The sequence below is a fragment of the Staurois parvus genome, unplaced genomic scaffold (assembly GCF_062004578.1).
Source record: "Staurois parvus isolate SC_StPar_1 unplaced genomic scaffold, SC_StPar_1.0 ptg001680l, whole genome shotgun sequence".
Taxonomy (NCBI): domain Eukaryota; kingdom Metazoa; phylum Chordata; class Amphibia; order Anura; family Ranidae; genus Staurois; species Staurois parvus.
In genome coordinates, this window is record NW_028319476.1 from 279,542 (window position 1) to 300,247 (window position 20,706).

Consider the following 20,706-nt stretch of genomic DNA (forward strand, 5'->3'; position numbering starts at 1 on the left):
CAAATATACACATGTAGTATCACTGAGATTGTCAGGAGAAGGAGAATATCCATTATTTACCTCCAGATGGAAGCCCAATTTTCCCTGAAAAGAACAAGCTATACTTCATCTGGACTTACTAAGTAGTTGTGATTATAAGTACAGTTTTACTAACACATGCCAAAGTATTCAGGCATCAAGATTTGTTTTACTTTCATTCTTAATAGATTAGCAATAATAAAATCTTAATAATAGGACAGCTTAACAATAATAATCAAAAACATATATTCGATTTAAACAATAAAGGACTCAGTATTTGGAGCATGGTGGCAGAAATGGACCAGGGGTCTATTTCAGCAAACTGTTCTCTTTAAAGGGAATACCTACCATTGATCACTTGTTTTTTAACCACTCTTGTTTTTTTTACCCATTAGGAACCAGAGCACTTTTGTGAATGTAACTATGTAGCAATCAATGTTTCAATATCTGTGACATCTCCCACATTTCTAAAGGCTAGCTTTAAGAAGGATTAAAGAGTTTGTGGTCATATGACCATTTCAATCACAATTGGAGTCATTTGGCTTGTGCACTCTCTCCCATTGTAATGGCAAAATGATTAACTATGCTGGCAGAGTAGGCTGCTTGTTGGCTTCAAATCACCCATTTCCTAAATTTTTTTAGTTGCAAGCTGTTCTAATTAGATTATCAACAAATTATGATGGACATTCCCACTTAGATTTTGATTTATGTTGCCCTGAATATAACTAGTTTTGTGAGCTTGAAGGCAGAGTCTGTGTAAATTTTTTCAGACACACCTATGTAATTTGTCATCTTTCTATGTGCTGATTTATGCTGTCATGTTTCAGAGTGCATGCCATTTTTTCAAATGTTTTTGACATGCTTTGCAGCATTACTTTTATGTGTTTTTGCATTCATGTTTCCAGGGAGAGTGGGGTACCTCATGTATTGTAATGCATGCACCCTACATTTTATTTGCAGTTCCATTTTCATATATGGCTATACACCAGCCTTAAAGCTGTAGTAAATCACCACAAAAAAAAAGGAAAAAAAAAGAAAAAAGAAATCAGCCCCTGCAGGTTTAAGTCATAAGCACATTATGACAGACTTACTTGGAAATGGAGCCTTCCAGCATAGTGCGGTCATGGTTCCTGGGCGCATCCATCTTCACCCAGTCTTCTTTCTGGGTTTGCAGACTCTGGCTGTATGAATGGCCGAGGCCACAATGACGTCACTCCCATGCATACGTACGGGAGCATGGAGCTTTGAAGGTACGGCACAGGTATGCCATCCCTTCAGAGCACATGCACCAATGACATCACCCGCTGCTTGCTGTATGAATATTTTATTTATTTATATTATTTATTTGAGGTACTTATATAGCGCCATCAATTTATGCATCGCTTTACATATATATATTTTACATTCACATCAGTCCCTAACCCTCAAAGGTCCCTAACTTAGATTCACACGTACATTGACCAATTTAGACCGGATCCAATTAACCTGCTAGCATGTCTTTGGAGTGTGGGAGGAGACCAGAGTACCTGGAGGAAACCCACGCAGGCACAGGGAGAGCATGCAAACTCCAGGCAGGTGGTGCTGTGGTTGGGATCCGAACCAATGACTCTAGTACTGCCAGGCAGAACTGCTAACCATTTAGCCACTGTGCTGCCCGTGAAAGTTTAAGAGATATTCACTGTAGCTACAGGTAAGCCTCATTATAGGCTTACCTGTAGGTACAAGTTAAAAAGTAGACTCTTCTTCCACGTTAAATAACCTTTTAAACCAGTGGGATCTCAAAAATAATTTTCAGGTCTCAGGGAATCCTAACCAAAGCCAGTTCATTGGGGGTAAATGGCAAAAATGCTCCTTACTTTAGTGGTCTGTAGAAAAATGCCATCATTACAGTGGTGGTCACAATACCACCCTTCCAGACAGCAAAACAGATAATTGATGTCATGCTGCTGGCTTTGCCAAGAGACCTTGGTCCTGGAACTACACAGCCACCCACAAATGGGAGGTCAATCAGCCACAGCTCAAGGAACCTGTAGCTACTTCTGGAAAAACCCTAGTTGGGAATGGCTGCTATATACTATAGAATGGTCTCATCTTACATTTTGTGTCTTTCTATATGCATTTAATTTAACCAGAAGTGCAAATGTACGAACTGGAGCACACTCAACAGATACAGTATTTTGGTGACCTAATCATTTTTTAATTCAATATAGATCCAAGGAGCCATCATCATGTCCTCACTTATAGAAGTGGTTATTGGATTTCTCGGCTTACCTGGAGCTCTCCTGAGATATATTGGACCACTAACGATCACCCCCACAGTGTCTCTTATCGGTCTGTCTGGTTTCCAGGCTGCTGGGGAAAGAGCGGGCAAACACTGGGGTATTGCAATGCTGTAAGTAGTAATGCTTTCTGCCTTAACAATAGTTGTGACTGAACTGGGAAATGTGCAATGTAATGATGTAATGGGCATGTGGAACTGTAAAGTTGTTTTTCCCTCTTTGTAGATCAGACATAAAAGTGTTGATGTGCTGCATTTATTTTCTTGGCGTGGGAGTGTTAATGTGATTTATTAGCATAAACGTATCAGAAACCTTGACAATCCAAATGGTGCAGACCATCATGAAATTATATAAAGCTCTTACTTTCTTACTTTAGGTTGACCAGTAGGTAGATGGAAGTGTTGGGGCCAAGCCCACAAGCAATACAATGGCTTCCAACAATCTTCCTCTCTGTGGGTAGCCTGAAAGTTAAGGTATTTCAAAATGATTGAGGTTTATAGGAGAGCAAGTAATTATGGAGATAAAGGAATATAATTTAAATTTCATCTTATGGGGGCAGCCTTTAATCCACTTAGGCCTTATTCACATCATGTGTAGAGACATGAGTTTTTCTGCACGTGTCCTGCAAGGGCACAAAAAAAAAAAATTCCCCTACTATATAATGTCATAACGTGCTAGTATGCATCGCATACTAGCACATTATAAAAGACTTACCATAGAATGAAGCCCTCCAGCGCCACGCTGACACTGCTGACAGGGCTTCCATCTTCACTTGGTCTTCCTTCCAGGTCCGCGGGCTATGGCCGCTTGATTGGCCGAGATGTGATGATGTCACTCCCAGCCGCAGCACAGAGCTCTGAACGATGGCACAGGTATTCTGTTCCTTCAGAGCACGTGCTGGTGACGTCTTTGGCTACAGAGGCACTGAATATCTCCTAAATGGTGCATTTTTTGGAGACCTTCCTTGTACCTACAGGTAAGCTTTATTATAAATATTATTATATGTAGGTACAAGTGTCCAGTGGGAGTTTACTTCCTCTGTAACAAAGATTTGTTCACATTTATGATAAATGAGAGAATACTTAAGCTGGAATTGTCATCAGGCAGACATGAGTGCTAGCCCTAGCTGCTGAAATCTGAAAAAAGCAGAAAGAATAGTGTCCTGATTTCCTTCCATGGTAACAGGTTGGGATGCTGATGTGGCTTCAATGTTCTCACACAAAATCATTTTCAGCAAAGTGGACTTAAAATTTTTAGAGGTATCTTAGGCCTCAAAAAAGTCTCACATCTGGGAAAAATAGATATAGGTATTTGGCTGGTTAGTGGCTGTTTATAAAAATGAAATGATTTATTTGTGTGTGATGTGCCCCCTCTACTTTGCATTAGTGCCCTGGTCACGTGTGCCCCAAACTGTCCGTGTATCCTGATCGGTCCTCATTTTTAACTACAAAAACAAATTAAAATGATGCAGCTAAGTTTGCAGAGTAGATAGGCTTCTTGGAAGCTTCAGAGTATGATAAATGTACACATATTGCTCTCCATCATCAGGAAGTTAAATACAGTCAGGTCCATAAATATTGGGACATTGACACAATTCTAAAATTTTTGGCTCTATACACCACCACAATGAATTTGAAATGAAACGAACAAGATGTGCTTTAACTACAGACTGTCAGCTTTAATTTGAGGGTGTTTACATCCAAATCAGGTGAACGGTGTAGGAATTACAACAGTTTGCATATGTGCCTCCCACTTGTTAAGGGACCAAAAGTAATGGGACAGAATAATAATCATAAATCAAACTTTCACTTTTTAATACTTGGTTGCAGATCCTTTGCAGTCAATTACAGCCTGAAGTCTGGAACGCATAGACATCACCAGACGCTGGGTTTCATCCCTGGTGATGCTCTGCCAGGCCTCTACTGCAACTGTCTTCCGTTCCTGCTTGTTGTTGGGGCATTTTCCCTTCAGTTTTGTCTTCAGCAAGTGAAATGCATGCTCAATCGGATTCAGGTCAGGTGATTGACTTGGCCATTGCATAACATTCCACTTCTTTCCCTTAAAAAACTCTTTGCTTGCTTTTGCAGTATGTTTTGGGTCATTGTCCATCTGCACTGTGAAGCGGCGTCCAATGAGTTCTGAAGCATTTGGCTGAATATGAGCAGATGATATTGCCGAAACACTTCAGAATTCATCCTGCTGCTTTTGTCAGCAGTCACATCATCAATAAATACAAGAGAACCAGTTCCATTGGCAGCCATACATGCCCACGCCATGACACTACCACCACCATGCTTCACTGATGAGGTGGTATGCTTAGGATCATGAGCAGTTCCTTTCCTTCTCCATACTCTTCTCTTCCCATCACTCTGGTACAAGTTGATCTCGGTCTCATCTGTCCATAGGATGTTGTTCCAGAACTGTGAAGGCTTTTTTAGATATCGTTTGGCAAACTCTAATCTGGCCTTCCTGTTTTTGAGGCTCACCAATGGTTTACATCTTGTGGTGAACCCTCTGTATTTACTCTGGTGAAGTCTTCTCTTGATTGTTGATTTTGACACACATACACCTACCTCCCTGGAGAGTGTTCTTGATCTGGCCAACTGTTGTGAAGGGTGTTTTCTTCACCAGGGAAAGAATTCTTTGGTCATCCACCACAGTTGTTTTCCATGGTCTTCCGGGTCTTTTGGTGTTGCTGAGCTCACCGGTGCGTTCCTTCTTTTTAAGAATGTTCCAAACAGTTGTTTTGGCCACGCCTAATGTTTTTGCTATCTCTCTGATGGGTTTGTTTTGTTTTTTCAGCCTAATGATGGCTTGCTTCACTGATAGTGACAGCTCTTTGGATCTCATCTTGAGAGTTGACCGCAACAGATTCCAAATGCAAATAGCACACTTGAAATGAACTCTGGACCTTTTATCTGCTCATTGTAATTGGGATAATGAGGGAATAACACACCCCTGGCCATGGAACAGCTGAGAAGCCAATTGTCCCATTACTTTTGGTCCCTTAACAAGTGGGAGGCACATATACAAACTGTTGTAATTCCTACACCGTTCACCTGATTTGGATGTAAATACCCTCAAATTAAAGCTGACAGTCTGCAGTTAAAGCACATCTTGTTTGTTTCATTTCAAATCCATTGTGGTGGTGTATAGAGCCAAAAATGTTAGAATTGTGTCGATGTCCCAATATTTTGGACCTGACCGTAACTGTGTTAGTCCTGATCTGTATGCTTTTTGGATAAATGCGTTGACTGTGTTAGTGTGTGTGTGTGTGTGTGTGTGTGTGTGTGTGTATATACCATATAACCGTTTCCTGAAAAATATGGCATTGTGACCATTAGATCTCCCTAATCCCACGTAAATGTCATTTGTCTGGGAAGTTCAGCAGAATGTCAGGTAACACTATGCAAATATTAACGGATTAATTAAAACAGAACCTTGAACAAATATTTGACAGACGAGCATTCTGTGTTTTAGAAAGTCATTACATGTATTTTTACCTACAACTTGTATATGGATATGTTTGTGTTTTGACACGTGTAAACGCCAGAGCTCAGATTGGGAGAGGGAGGGCTAAGGCTTTCAGCCAATCAGGGGTCTGTTGCTTGACAGAGCACTGAAATTATTGGAGGGATGAGCACAGGTTTGAGAACAGGCTGTATGGATTAAGGAAGCAGATGGACAAGTTCCATTACCATGAGGGAGGGTGTTGAACTATGAGCACAGAGTAGGGCTGCATCTATAAGCATACATTTCAGAACATTTGTATGGGACTGATACGGAGATTTTGGCATTGTCCTGAGTTTCTTGTTTTTAATCTTAAGTTTTTGTTATAAATGATAGACATCATAGATATCAGCTTCATGCATGCTCTTCTTGAGGGTTTTTTTTAATTGAAAAGTGTCATGTTATTTGCAGGCATGTATGTTTATCTATGAAGGGGACAAAAAGGACACATATTGCACCCACTGTTCTAGTGAAGGGATTGTAGGGGTCAGAACTCTTCTACAACAAACAAGATCAGACCTCCAAATTTTTAAAGAGGAAAAACAGTTAAACTGTATTACTGCTGACCTGTTTTGTCTTTATTCTTCTTTATTATAACTGCCCAGAGCAATGCTGCTGTGTCTTTCTAGTGGTAGATATTTGATGGGTTCTGTTACTTTTTTGACATAGCATCCTATCTAGTTGATGTTGTTGTTTTGTTTGTTTTTTTTTTGTTTTTTTTTTATTAATACCACATCCTTCTCCCTCCACTCAATTCTTTTACTGTTGAACTCATTTGGATATATAGAATGGTAAATTAAAACTTTAATCAAAGCCCAGATCCAGGGCCGTCTTTAATACTGATTGGACCCTGGGCAAACATTTTCTTGGGCCCCCCTAGCAGCCATCCCCCCCAGCTTCCCACTCCGAGACATACATAAATAGCAGCTAGACTCAAAATCAGTTTAGTGCAGCCGATCAGGCAGCATTGGGTTGCCAGAGGTAACAGCATATTATTACTGCCCACTGACTGGTTCCTAGAGGTTACAGCACACCTTACGGCTCAGTGCACACGGAGTGCAGGATTGAGGGTTTTGCGGTGTACAGAGTGCAGGATTGAAGGTTTTGCTGTGTACAGAGTGCAGGATAAAGGGGTGCGCTGTGTACAGAGTTCAGGATTGAGAGCTGCACTGTGTACGGAGTGCAGGGTTGAGGGGTGCCCTATGTACAGAGTGCAGGATTGAGGGGTGCATTGTGTACGGAGTGCAGGGTTGAGGGGTGCCCTATGTACGGAGTGCAGGGTTCAGGGGTGTGCTGTGTACATCGAAGTCCCCCCTTACAAGTACAAAGCTCTCTTCTTAACAGATTTCATTTCAGAGCTCACCCACCGAAAGCACACACACACTGGCGCATACACGCAGGCATACATACACACAGGGATACACACAGAGACACATACACAGGGTTACACACACCTTGTCTTGCCGCTTTGTAGGCTAGAAATACAGATTCTTTTTTTTATTATCTCAGCTTTCTGTATAACAACACTCTAAATCCTTTGTTGTCTAAGTTTTAAGAACTTTTGTTTAATTCAATATTGTTAACTTACTGTCACTTTATTCTATACAGTATAGCTCTTTCAGACTCTTCCTTTCTCTGTCTATTATACACAAGTTGAGGATCACTTATGTCTTTGTTTTTCTCCTCCATTAGCACCATCTTTCTGGTCCTGCTTTTCTCCCAATATGCCAGGAATGTCAAACTACCCCTTCCCATCTACAAGTCCAAGAAAGGATGGACTGCGTACAAGTTTCAGCTCTTTAAAATGTTCCCGGTAAGTTCAGAGGTCACCTAGCAATGTCATCTCCTAATAGGAAGGATCCTTTAACAATAAAAAAAAATTATATGTATATATATATTTTATAGATATATACTGTATGTGCTCCTTATTAACAAAATATATCAAGGTCCCAGTTGATGAAAATAAAAGTTCATCTGTTGTCCTCAAAATTCCTGTCTCTGTGCCTTTAATTTATATATCTATTCTGTGAAATTTTTCTGCCCCGTTTTGTTAATTCACCATACTCTGTGCTATCCCACCACTGTTATTTTACTTTAAGGCAGGATGCCTATACCAGGAATGATGTTTCCCTCAATGGTCTCCAGGCAGTTCACATAGTGCTTTCTGTATATCCACCAGTATTTTTTTATTTTAAAAACTCCTAACATTAAAAACTCAATTTAAAGGGGAAAAGCACATAAGACTTAATATCTTTGTTAGGTCATTAGCGTGGGTGAGAGCATTGAAATAATGATGGCGGGATTGCACATTGTAAGGTGAATTAAGAGAATGGGAAGAAATATTTCACAGAATAACTACTTGCTGACCAAACTGTAGCCGTATTTTGGTTCTCCAGTTCTGGGAGGGCGTCCTTGGACATCTTACCAGAACCCTGCCTCCAACGCGCCACCTGGGGCATGCATCGATGCACTCTGTGACAGCTGTGTCCTTTGGACACAGCTGATCACAGATTGCAGTAAAGGACCAATCACAGCGGCCCTTTACCATGTGATCAGCTGTGCACAGTCATGCAACATTGTGGGTACAGTGTTGCATGACTGCGCAATTGTTGTTCAAAGTTTGATTGTTGTTCAAAGTCTGAAAGCTGAAAATTGGCCTGGTCAGGAAGGGCGGTAAGAGTGTCCGGTATTGAAGTGGTTAAAGGCAAAGACACGGGAATTTTTAGGGCTATATATCAACTTTTATTTTTATCAAGTGGGACTTTTGTATATTGTATTTTATGAAAGATCAGCTACCACCTATAATTATGTACTTTGTTGTTTCTGGAGAATATAAGTGGCTGCTGAATCGTTGTACAGTGCGCCCATAGCTTTGTCTTGTTACTTTATCGCTGTTAATTACTTATTATTTGCATACATTTGTATTTTTTTTTAGATTATTATGGCAATCCTTGTGTCCTGGTTGCTGTGCTTTATCTTTACTGTGACGGATGTTTTTCCACCAGACAATACCAAATATGGGTTTTATGCCCGTACTGATGCCAGGAAAGGAGTTCTGGCTGTAGCTCCTTGGTTTAAAGTTCCCTACCCATGTGAGTAGTATTCTATAAATATTAAGCCTAATATTGCTCTGAAAGCTTATGTAGTAGAATTTCAATGGTGATCAGCAATCCCCAGCAACCAATCACAGGCCACTTTTTTTCACAGTTTAGTTAAAAGATGGTTTCTGAATGGTTGCATGGTGTTGGGCATCATTACTTTTATGCTCTGTTACCAGATTCTGTCACAATGCAAATACCCAAGTGTGAAACCTTGGATGAAAGCAGCCATTTTCCTTATGGGTAACATACCAGGGGCTTTCAGTAAGGCTCAATAAGTTCAGCCTCACTGCCCAGGATGTATCGAGGGGCCTGCAAATCAGATAATGACTGCTTCCGTTAGAGGCTTCTGAGATGGGTGATTTAGTTGATGACAGGTTTGCCCTCAAACATGGGATTTAGTAAACAAAGTCTGCAAAGATATGGTATAATGAAAGTAGCTTCCATGATCTGGTACTTGAATATAAGAATTGTTTACTTTAGTCATTTCTGTTATTTTTACACTGGAAGTTGCAAATTGCTAAAATATTTTAGCGCATGATAAGTCTTCCTAGGCCTTTTGCATAAACCTACCTGAAGGAAGTCATTGAGAAAACAAGCACCGCTCCAAGTCAGTCTGCTGATACACCTCACACACATTGATAGGTGCTGGCCTAGCTCATGGCTGTTTTCATAAGAAAAAGAAACAAATCCAGTTGTCTGCACAACTAAAAACTCCTTTAATGAAACCGCTTGAATAAATTCACATTTATCCACAAACAAAATAGAGGGCATCAGTAGAAAACTACTAACGCGTTTCACAGTAACTCCGCTTTAATGAGTAAAATTTGACAAATTTATAAATAAGCACTAGTAAGTAAGGACGAAACACGTTTGTTGTTTTCTACTGATGCCCTCTACTTTGTTGTGGATAAGTAATTTTGCTCAAGCAGTTTCATTAAAGGAGTTTTTAGTTGTGCGGACAACTGGATTTGTTTTTTTTTTTTTCCTAAGAAGGAAGTCATTGTTGTCACCTCTAGCTACCAATCAGATTGCTATGCTGGAGAGGAAAGAGAAACAATCTGATTGGTGGCTAAAGGTAACAATGACTTCCTTCATAGGAAAAAGAAACAAATCCGGTTGGCCACACAACTAAAGGCTCCTTTATTGAAATGAGCATGAGTAAAATCACATATCCGCAAACAAAGTAGAGGGCATCATTAGAAAACAACTAACGTGTTTCACCCTTACTCAGTGCTTATGAGTAAATTGGCAAATTTATAATTAAGTGCTAAGAGTCAGCATGAAACGTGTTAGCTGTTTTCTACCTATGCCCTTTACTTTGTGGATAGTGATTTTACATAAGGTGTTTTTAGTTGTGCAGCTAACCAATTTTTTTTTTTTTTCCTATGAAGGAAGTCATTGTGGTTGCCTTTAGCCACCAATCAAATTGTTTCTCTTTTCTCCCTGGCATAGCAAAGTAAAATTTGATTGGTTGTTACATGCAGCAAGAACTGGTCTTCCTCATGCACTTTGACTAAGGTACAGTATTTGTATCTAGCCATATGAGACCCATTCCTTGATTGTTATATTGCTGCTTTCATATCCAATATTGATGCTGTAGACTGTTAATGATAACACACTGCAGCTTTCTCAAACCCATGTCCTTAGATATGGTCTTTGCAGCTTTTTTTCATTAATTCTCATTGTTTGTAATTTTTCTCTGGTTTTATTGTTTGTGCTGTGTTAAGTTTTTAATCTTTATTGCATTAATGTTTACCTGTCCCCCATAGAGGATGGAAGCAGTTATGCTTTGGTTCATCATCTTCATTAGGAACTGGTGGCATGAAGCACCATGAGCATGATGCTGGTCCATCTCACAGCATTGCTCTGTGGTTTGTGTGGGGATGACAGGTACTCTTAAAAAGGTGAAATCTGTAGCAAAGTGTCCAAAACTGTCATATTATATATTTCCTGTTTTATCCAAGTGTTTTATATGTACTACACCAGTTACACTAAAGTAAACACTCATATCCTTCTGTAAAAAAAAAAAAAAAGAACATTCATAACCCATCTCCCATCTTTATTTTTGGCTTGCTGTTTATGTAAATCCAGCTTTCCACACTGCAGAGTAAACATAACCATTCCTTCCTTGAGCATACTTAACACTTTCTGCAATATTATTTCACCAAGCTATGCTTTTTTTCTGAAAAGCATATTTTCTTTTTCTTATTGGTTCACCTGATTTTAAAGAGTATTTCCTTTTTGTTTAAAGACATTAGTCTGGATTTATCTTTAATTCACTATGATACAGCCCACACTCGGCCTGACAGGGCCACAGAGCACTCGACTTGGCTCTGTGGTATCTTCAGCCAAAACTTTTATTTTTGGTTTGTAGAGAGAAGGGAAAGGATAGAAAACCGGTTAGGTATTTAATACTGGCTGCATCCTAATTGGAGCTATATCTCCTCACTTCCTGTGTGCCCACAGTCTGGGCAGCAAAGGCTAATCAGTGATTTCTAAATCATCTGGAGCATTACCAACTCTGGTGGACTTTATTAAACATTTTTAGGGCTCATTCATGTGGACACGCAGACTCAGACCTTCGCAGACTGCCATATTCATCTGCCCGGGACACACAGGTGGTCCATACAGCCACATCTTGACAGCCTATTAAAATCATTGACAGGCTGACACTGATCTTAACGCACACCTCTGATTGTACATCTGTGCAGGACTGATGCACGGATCTGAACACAGACAAACCGCATTCAAAGCTGTGCATCGGTCCCGCGCGAATATGCTCGAGGATCATTGCAGCATGTTATTGATTTTTACCAGGTTGGCTGCAAGGACTACCTGTGCTCCCCATGTGGATAAACATGGCCCTCTGCACGATTATATGGATCCCTGTGTCCATGTCAATGAGCCCTTTTGCTGTGTACTTAGCAGCTTATCTAGAGTTTTGATTTAACTGTAGTTACTAATAGCTGAAAATATTAGAAAAATGAACTTTGTTGAGATCATAATAATATAAACACTGAAATAGCAGGAAAAAGGAAGGATGAAAAGGAAGGATTAAAACAAAAATCTGCATTTTTACTCTTCCCAACTTCCCCCTTACAAATAGTCCCATTAGAACCAAAGCTCCTTGTAAAGTGATTGTAAATTCAATTTTTTTTACATAAGAAGCAGATTTATACTTACCTGCACTGTGCAATGGAATTGCACAGAGTGGCCCTGAACCTCCTCTTCTTGGTTCCCCCGCTGGTACTTCTGGTTTCTCCTCTTATTGATGTGCCACTATTTGAAGCCTCATCCTATTGTGACGCACCTGTGGGCTTGATCCCAAGCTGCACTGCCTGCGTCTTTAGACACACGCAGTGCAGCTCTGCCCCGCCCCCACTTCCTCGTCACAGGATTTGACTGACAGCAGCAGAACCACTGCCTCAGCCAAGCCTGTGAGAGCGGGGAGTAGAGAAGAGAGACGCTACAGATAGGCACAGCACTTGATCGATTGAGGGGGAGGGTGAGAGGGCAATACTTTTAACTAAACATTTTTGCCTTAATGTAGGGAATTGAGGTAAAAATGTGTAGGTTTTAGAACCACCTTTAATGTTTCACTTTTGTTTTATTTTTCTTATTTGCGTCTTCCCTTGTTTTTATAGAAATTTTCCATCCCTACATGACTTTAATCTTTTTTTAATCTTTTCGCTCGTACGCCCCCTCCTGCTGCTTTTACTGATTACATTGCTAGGTTTTTTTAAGCTTTCATATTTAACTGCAAGTGAGTATGTCCAAGCAGACTGTTCTAATCTGCCATCAGCACATACAGCGCAGCTTGCCTGTACGGTGTGTATGGTGTCTATTGCGTGCAGTTTTGTGTTCTGTCCATTACCCATATACTACTCAGCTTGGACACGTAAATACTTGTCCAAACGTTGTAGAAAGAAACCTAAAAAGAAGAGGTGATGTATTAATCTTAGTTTTAAAAGATTGCAAAGGAAATGAGGTCAAATAAAGATGTTACCAATACGATGCATTTTTCACCTTGTATCTAATAAAACATAGTGAACCTGAGAGAAGGAAAGTTATTGCCAATGGGATTTCCAGTTAGGAATATTTTTGTAGATTTTGGTGGAGGCCCGAATCTAAGGACCAAATGACAAATCTAAGCTACTCCAAGAGCACATCCAAGTCTCAACCTAATGCAATACAGTCACTGCAAACCAGAACTCTAGGAATATAGTCAGTGAGCACAGCACTCCCCCCGCTTCCAGAAGCTAGGGTCCTTCTCCCCATCAGATCCTGTCAAATATGAAATCAGTACAGCTGTGTGTGGCTCTGACCGCACATCTGTGTCACTCTTTCACAGCTGCGAATAAAAAACTAGGAGACCTGCCACCCAGAGGGACTCTTCGTTCTCAGTGGATAATAAGTATGGTGACCTCACTGCACTTGCAGTCTATTTTGGCACTACCCTCAGCCCTGTAGGTGAAGGTCTCTACCTTGGTGGACCAACAGCTGCAAGAATAGTCTGCAGGAGCCAGAGCATTGCACCTGTAAACCATTGAATGTGGCTGCAATGTCTCCCAGGCTCCTATACAAAAAATAAAAAATAAATCCTTTGTTATTGTTATGGGTGTAATATTAATATATATATTTTTTATTTATTTGGTTTTTTTTATAAATTTTTTTGTTTTCAAAAGATGGGCTTTAGACTTTAAGCAGGTTAGGAGAGCTTGTCACTAGATCAAAATGATCCTTTGGGATGCAGAATAACAGCCGTGTCTGTCAAATGTAACTCTTATAGCACATCACCTTGGTGCTGCTATGGAGTATTAAGCAGGATTGGAGTAAGTCTTGAACTAATACAGCCTATATACACTAAAACCATTTATAATTAGAAGAACCAAGAGGAGTGCTTACCTCCTCTACCTTCTTTCATCATGAAATAATTATGCATGTCTTATTTAGCTCACATAACAAGATGGACATGCTGTGCTGTTCATTTCCTTTGTTCTTCCTTTACCCTTGTTCCCATTTCTTGTACACATTTTCATTCTTCATTCTGCTTTTAACCCTACACGTTCTTCTTGCCTTGCTTAAGACACTGTTCTTTTTATACCATTCATACTTGTGTAATCTAGCTATAAGTGCATATAAACACATTATGGAGGTTAGAACAATTAGCCCAGCCTGTTGGCTGAGCCCTAGTTACTAGACATGTGGCTCTCTATTGGGCTGCATTCTCTGTGTACACTGCTCTGACTCACCTGTGTGCTTAAACCACTTGATGCCAGAAGGGGCAGCAATAAATGGAATGATGATGGTGTGTTGCTGCCCTCTTCTGTCTGGTCAGGGATTGTGCTAAAGAGCAGAACTGATAGGCTTGGCCCTATAGAAATCATCTTGTACTTTTGCCGTTGCAGTGCTAATATTCCCCCGCTTGTGGCTTTCCCTCCATTAGAGCAGTGTACACAGGGACTTGCATATCTTGTGTTTTATCGAACGCTGGTCTCAGGATGCATCGTTCTAGGAAAAGGATTCTTGTAGAGACCAAGGTAATATTGTGCATTCACTTGATATGTTGTCTTTTTTTGGTCACCAGAAATAGATGCAGTTACTTTAATGATTGACAAGTGTGCAAGGCTGGTTATAACGTTGTGGTTTTGAAAATGAAGGGAAGCAATGATTACTGCTTGCCTTGTTTCAAAGTGGCTCACCGCCTACTGAAATGTGTTAAGGCTTGCACTTTTCAGCACTGTAACCACGCAGGTCCAGAATAGAAATAGAACTTTTCTCCATATCTCCTATTGTGTTATAATATTGGAACATTAAGGTTCATGCACAATGGACTGTATTGTATCACACTGGGCAAGCTACAGTTGTCTTGGAGAGGATTCATCTTCACTGTGAATGCAGGCGCAACAATTTGCTGTTCTGTATTCACACGAAAAGGAATTTTCTCTAAGGGCCCAATAAACCTGTTCATGTAAGTTTATATCTCCCCTGCCCTTTCCATTGAAATAAGTGAGAAAGGAACGTGCTTTGCACTTCACATCGATTTATGTTCACATGTATTTTGCATTTCTGGTGCTGTAAATCTAAAACACATCTGGCGAAAATGCTGAGGTGTGTTTGCATCATGAAATGACATACAGAAAGCATGTCCCTTTACATTTGTAAAGCAGGCTTGGTCCAATCAGCAGTGTGAACTTTCCTAAAGTGTGGCCATCCAACAGGGATTCATTGTACAGTTTAATTTAACATATCTGTCAGTAAACAAAAAGTACCTTTTTAGCCTTTTAAAGAAGAATTTCAGGTATGTATATTTTATGCATAGTTATATTGGTCCAGCATGGGCCAATGTAACTCTGCATATGCCATACTTAGCCAAAGAAACTGGAAATCACTGAAATAAACACTGCCACTCCAGTGATCTCCACTTACAAAGCATTCTCTGAATGGTGCCCGTGCTGAGGAGCCGGCTTCCTGTGTTCAGTAATGCAAGCCATACATGGGTCAAATTCTGAACGATTTTTCGTCCGATAATCAAAAACGTTCGCTCAGTAATCCGATGGTGCCATCAATGATTTAGAAAATCGGTCGACCAAGTCATAAAGTTCACCCCATATAAAAGGCGAAACTTCTGTTCCTTCCAGGTCACGGCTCATGCGCACATTCTTTTCGGGAAAACGATCGTACGATTTGAATAAGGATGGTGTGAACCTCCTGCGCTACTGAATAACCAAAAAATAATATAAAATATAAAAAATAATATGAACTAACAGGGATGGTGTGAACCTCTCACACTACTGTACACCAAAAATTGTATTCAATGAACTAAAGAGAGAAGCCGCCAACACTACATCATATACCCATGATCTAAAGAAATAAAAAGTCAAAAAATGTGGCGCTACTCATAAAACTTAAAATAAAAATACTAATCAAAAAAACTTCTAAATATATATAACACATATAATACACCCCGTGAGATGAATATAAATATAATAATCAAGTGGTCATAGTGATCAGAAAATATATATTAAAGCTAATATCATAAAAAACATAGTGTATAAACACAGTGTATTAACAATCTTGTGAAAAATTCTTACACATGAAAAACAAGATTGTTAATACACTGTGTTTATACACTATGTTTTTTATGATATTAGCTTTAATATATATTTTTTGATCACTATGACCACTTGATTATTATATTTATATTCATCTCACGGGGTGTATTATATGTGTTATATATATTTAGAAGTTTTTTTGATTAGTATTTTTATTTTAAGTTTTATGAGTAGCGCCACATTTTTTTGACTTTTATTCCTTTGGATCGTACGATTTGACCATCGAGTCAAAAATCTGTCGTTTTCAAGAATTTTCCAACATGCCCGATCACCGTAAAGGGGAGGAACCACTAAAATCGTCCAGTGCCACTGACCCACTAACGGAGCGAAAGTCGGCCGATTATTCTTAGGTCCGATTTTCGGACAAAAAATCGGTCGAATTTCAGACCCATGTATGGCTGGCATAAGCAGCAGGCCAGCCACTCAGCGTGGGATGTGGAAGCAAGTGGAGATCACTGGAGTAGTGGTGTCTCTTTCAGTAATTTGCAGTGGCATCAGTCAGGTATGGTATGCGCATTGTTTGATCCAAGCTGGATTGTAGCTATGTATACAATATTCATACATGGAATTCTTCTTTAATTCCCAGTTAGAAGCAATCGAGGACCTGTGTACCTGTGGCAGTATCTAGGCACACACAGGCACCTGTCTGGAGTTTGATAGGCATACCCTACCTACTCCTGATTACTGAAATAAACCGATGATGTCACTAGGGAGCCCAGCTGCTGATAGTATGCACTTTCATTAATATGACAGCATTCTTTCAGCTACAGTTGCTAAATGGATAACAAAGTGGGCCTATACTAAGGATTGGCTATATAATTTACAACTAACTCTTTTCGCACTGCCTGAAGGAAATTGTTGCCTTGTTCTTGACACCTAAAAGCTTTAAGCTTGTTTCATTTTCTTTAAGCCAAGCAAAAGTGCAGGCAGCCATTGTGCCTGGTCAGGGCCCTGTCAGCGTGTCCTGCGGGGTTTGTTTACGCTACTGACATGTTTTTTTCTTTATGTGGCAGTTGTACTAAATTTACATGTCTATTTGCACAGTGTTTCTCTCTTATATACACCTTGACTATGCATACAGTTCATGTTTTGCATGACTTTTTTTTTTTTTTTTTAAGCCTGCCATCCTTAGAAATTCTCTTTTAAGTTAGCCGTTCTTTGTACTGAAAAATGGTTGATCTTTGTTTGATCTTACAGCAGACTTTAATGCTACTATGAGGCTGACTTTCTCCTGTCTATTTTACTGACATAGTGGCACAGATTATTTTTTTTAAATTAGCAATACGAGATGTAAAGAAATTTACTGTTCCTTACTGTACTATTATTTAATATAACCTATAAAAGATAATGCATCATACAGTGCCCATCACTAAAGCCATGTATTTTTGCAATGATCCAGTCCAGTCACTGAGCTATTGTCATACCAGTCAGTTTTTACTTGTGATTTTTCTAACAAGCACTGCAGTAAACCCATATAATCCTGATGGATGATATGGCAGCACCTCTACTTTTTTCCTTTGTTTAGTTCACAACGGCTTCCACACTCATGTAAAGAGGAAGAGTGTACATTTACAAAGCATTTAGCCGCTATATTGAATGTTGGCTATAGCTTTTAATCAAGCTGGTAAAAGGCTGCAACAAGCTTCAAGTTGTGTTTAAAGCTTGCTGAGAGCCTATTGAAGCCGTGTAATAGCTTGCTTACAGCTGCAGATATTCTCAATTACAATTCGCATTCAGCACTGCTAGCACTAGGGATGCTTTAGGAGCTTGAAGAAAACTACTAAAAATCTGGCTTATTTAAATGCCTGTTGTAAATATGTTTCTATGACAAATTCTATTTGCCTGGCACAGACCAGGCACAAGTATGAAAAACAATAGTTATGACTTCGCTTAGATATCATTTACAAGTTTGTTGTAGGCCAGTGACTCAATTAGTATTGAAGATAAAGACAGTCAGGTTAACTGTTATTCATGGAAGGAGGGTATACTGGTAGCACCTTTATTTCTCTCAGTACAGGTTTGCTTTAACTTGTCTAAGACAGGATAATGCTATTGGGTGGGTTAACAAAAAGTGGCACAGGCAATAAACCAAGCCTGCACCACTCCTGTAAAATGAGAGAATATCATTATTATTATACAGGATTTATATAGCGCCAACAGTTTGCTCAGCGCTTTACAATATAAAGGGAGACAATACAGCAACAATACAGTTCAATACAAGAGGGTCAGGAGGGCCCTGCTCCTTGGAGCTTACAATCTAAGAGGGAAGAATAAAGCACATCCTACTTCTAATTAACAAAGGGGGGGGGGGCAGGCCCCTTTGTTAATTAGTAGCAATGTGCTCCATCTTCTATGCCATCTCTGCACCAGACCCAGCATGGAGAGCTGGGGCTGCGTCTATTTAAAACTGATGTATTTCCCTCTTTTCAGAACCCGCATCAGTTTCTACTTCATTGTGTAATAGAAATTGGCATTGGTGGCACAAACAGACCTGAGACAGCTGGTGACAACAATGTAACAGTAATTGCAAATGAAAATTAGGCAAGCCTTTCACTTAAAAGTTGTAAATGATATCTGCATCATGCTTTGTCTGTCAAGTCCATGGACATTGATTTGTACTGATTATGGAGAATGCTATTGGAAATTCCCTTTATTCACCTGCAGATCTAAGGTCTTGAGTATGACTTGGTCATCATTACAAGGTGTCGCAGTGAATATTTTGGAATCACTATAAAATTATTGTAGTCAGAAGGCAGTGTGTCATTAATTATGTCATGTTATTGTGTTCTGGTAGCAGTAATGTGATGCCATTAAAAGTATTTTGTTTTTTTGATCATAAGATCCTAATGGGTGTATCTTAAGGCAACATTTTTTTATAGTTTTGAGCAGAGTGTGGAAAGTTTAGAAGCTCTGCCTTTTTTTTTTTTTTACGATTCAGATCTTGAATTTCCTATCCATTTCTGTTCTGTGACAGTGGGACAGGTGAACAGGGTGAACCTCCAATGGGTACACAGGCAGCAATAACATTCTGTTCTAACCCTTCTCTACTCTTTCCAAACCTAAAAAAATGTGGCTATAGATACGCTTTAAACTGAACATTTTAGACTGTTTTAGTACAGGGTTTGTGCTGATGTTGACTTATGATGTTTCTCCTCTTTCAGTTCAGTGGGGTCTGCCCACTGTGTCCGCTGCTGGGGTCATCGGGATGCTAAGCGCTGTAGTAGCAAGCATCATTGAGTCTATTGGAGATTACTATGCTTGTGCCCGCCTTTCGTGTGCCCCACCTCCTCCTATTCATGCTATTAATAGGTGAGTTTGGTTATTTCTTGGAATTCTTTTTATATTGCAAGAATGTAGGAAAAACGTCTTTATCATCTTTTCATATTTGTTATTTTTAGCCATAGTGTTTTTCCACCCTTGCCCAGATATCAGGGAGAGAATGTGGTTTTCCACTGTCTAAAATCTGGGCTGCAGAGTATCCCTGCCCTTCCTATGGAGGGGATATTGCTAACATCACATGACCAGAAGGCCACAGTCTTATATCGAAGAGAGCTACCTTACCAGTTCAACACGCATTAAAAACTGATATTTTTTTTAGTTTACACATTTTAGTGATTGGTCAAATTTAAATGTTCAGTCTAGATTAATCTTCCAGAATATTTCCCATGTAGATTTTGGTTACTGATGTATTCTTTTGTCTGTGTACAGGGGGATTTTCATTGAAGGCCTCTCTTGTGTCCTGGATGGGGTGTTTGGCACTGGAAATGGTTCCACATCATCCAGCCCTAATATAGGAGTTTTGGGGATAACCAAGGTAAGTGTTAAATTAGACCAGACTTCACATGACATCATGGGTGTGGGTGGCTGTGTAGGCTCACCTTTTGTTTGCTGCACATTTGAGGTCTATAGTACATCATCTTGACCAAGTCCTAGTTGTACTCCTGCGGAGATGTGAGATTTGTCAGCAAATGTAAGTCAGGCTATAAACAGTGGGACTTGTTTTTTATATACCTTTGCTTATACAGGTTTGGCATTTTGGGCTGAGGTGGAGGTGGCCTGGCTCACAGTCAAGATATCTTTATAATATGAGGACTCCTGGTCATGACATCTCTGTAATCTGAGGACTATGTCACTGACTGCATTATAATAGTTAGCTAAGCATGGCATCTCTCTACACCTCTTCAGCCTATCAAGATACGATGTGGCTGCAGTCCTCATTGGTATGAATATTTGTTCCCTGTAGTCTTCATTGGGACATATGTGTGGCTGAGACATGATCGCACATATGTATTCCTGTATGTTTCTGATGAAGCAAATTAGAGAAACTGAAACAAAAATTCCCAGCTCACTTACCAGCCAGTTTGCAACAAACAAATTGACCCTGTCTAACAGTTCATGCTAAAAACCAGGGGTAACTCTAATTTTGAGAGTCTCTCAAGTTGGAGCACATATATAGTAATGGATAGATTAAGAACAGGTATGCCTGGAGAGAGCCCACCCCTCCTTAAAGGTACAGGGATGCACTGGACACCCAGCAAGAACACAGTGGCAGCTAAAGGTGTCCAGTGTGTCCCCACACCAATTCATCAACTGCACAAACAAATGGGAACCACCCCAATTTATAACTAGCCTTTGCAGCAAGGAGCATATGGGAAGGGCAGCGCATGTCAAAAAAATAAAATT

At 39.8% G+C, this 20,706-nt stretch overlaps 1 protein-coding gene across 2 annotated transcripts in view; it reads left to right on the top strand.

Annotated features, from left to right (window-relative positions):
• The window catches only part of LOC149434774 (solute carrier family 23 member 2), a 229,184-nt gene that overhangs the window by 183,552 nt on the left and 24,926 nt on the right, over positions 1–20,706 (top strand). For both annotated transcript variants that reach the window (XM_089663408.1, XM_089663409.1), the window contains 5 exons: positions 2,229–2,410; positions 7,500–7,620; positions 8,743–8,899; positions 19,185–19,332; positions 19,732–19,837. In XM_089663408.1, the coding sequence (XP_089519534.1) occupies positions 2,229–2,410; positions 7,500–7,620; positions 8,743–8,899; positions 19,185–19,332; positions 19,732–19,837 (714 nt within the window). The remainder of the gene's footprint in view (positions 1–2,228; positions 2,411–7,499; positions 7,621–8,742; positions 8,900–19,184; positions 19,333–19,731; positions 19,838–20,706) is intronic.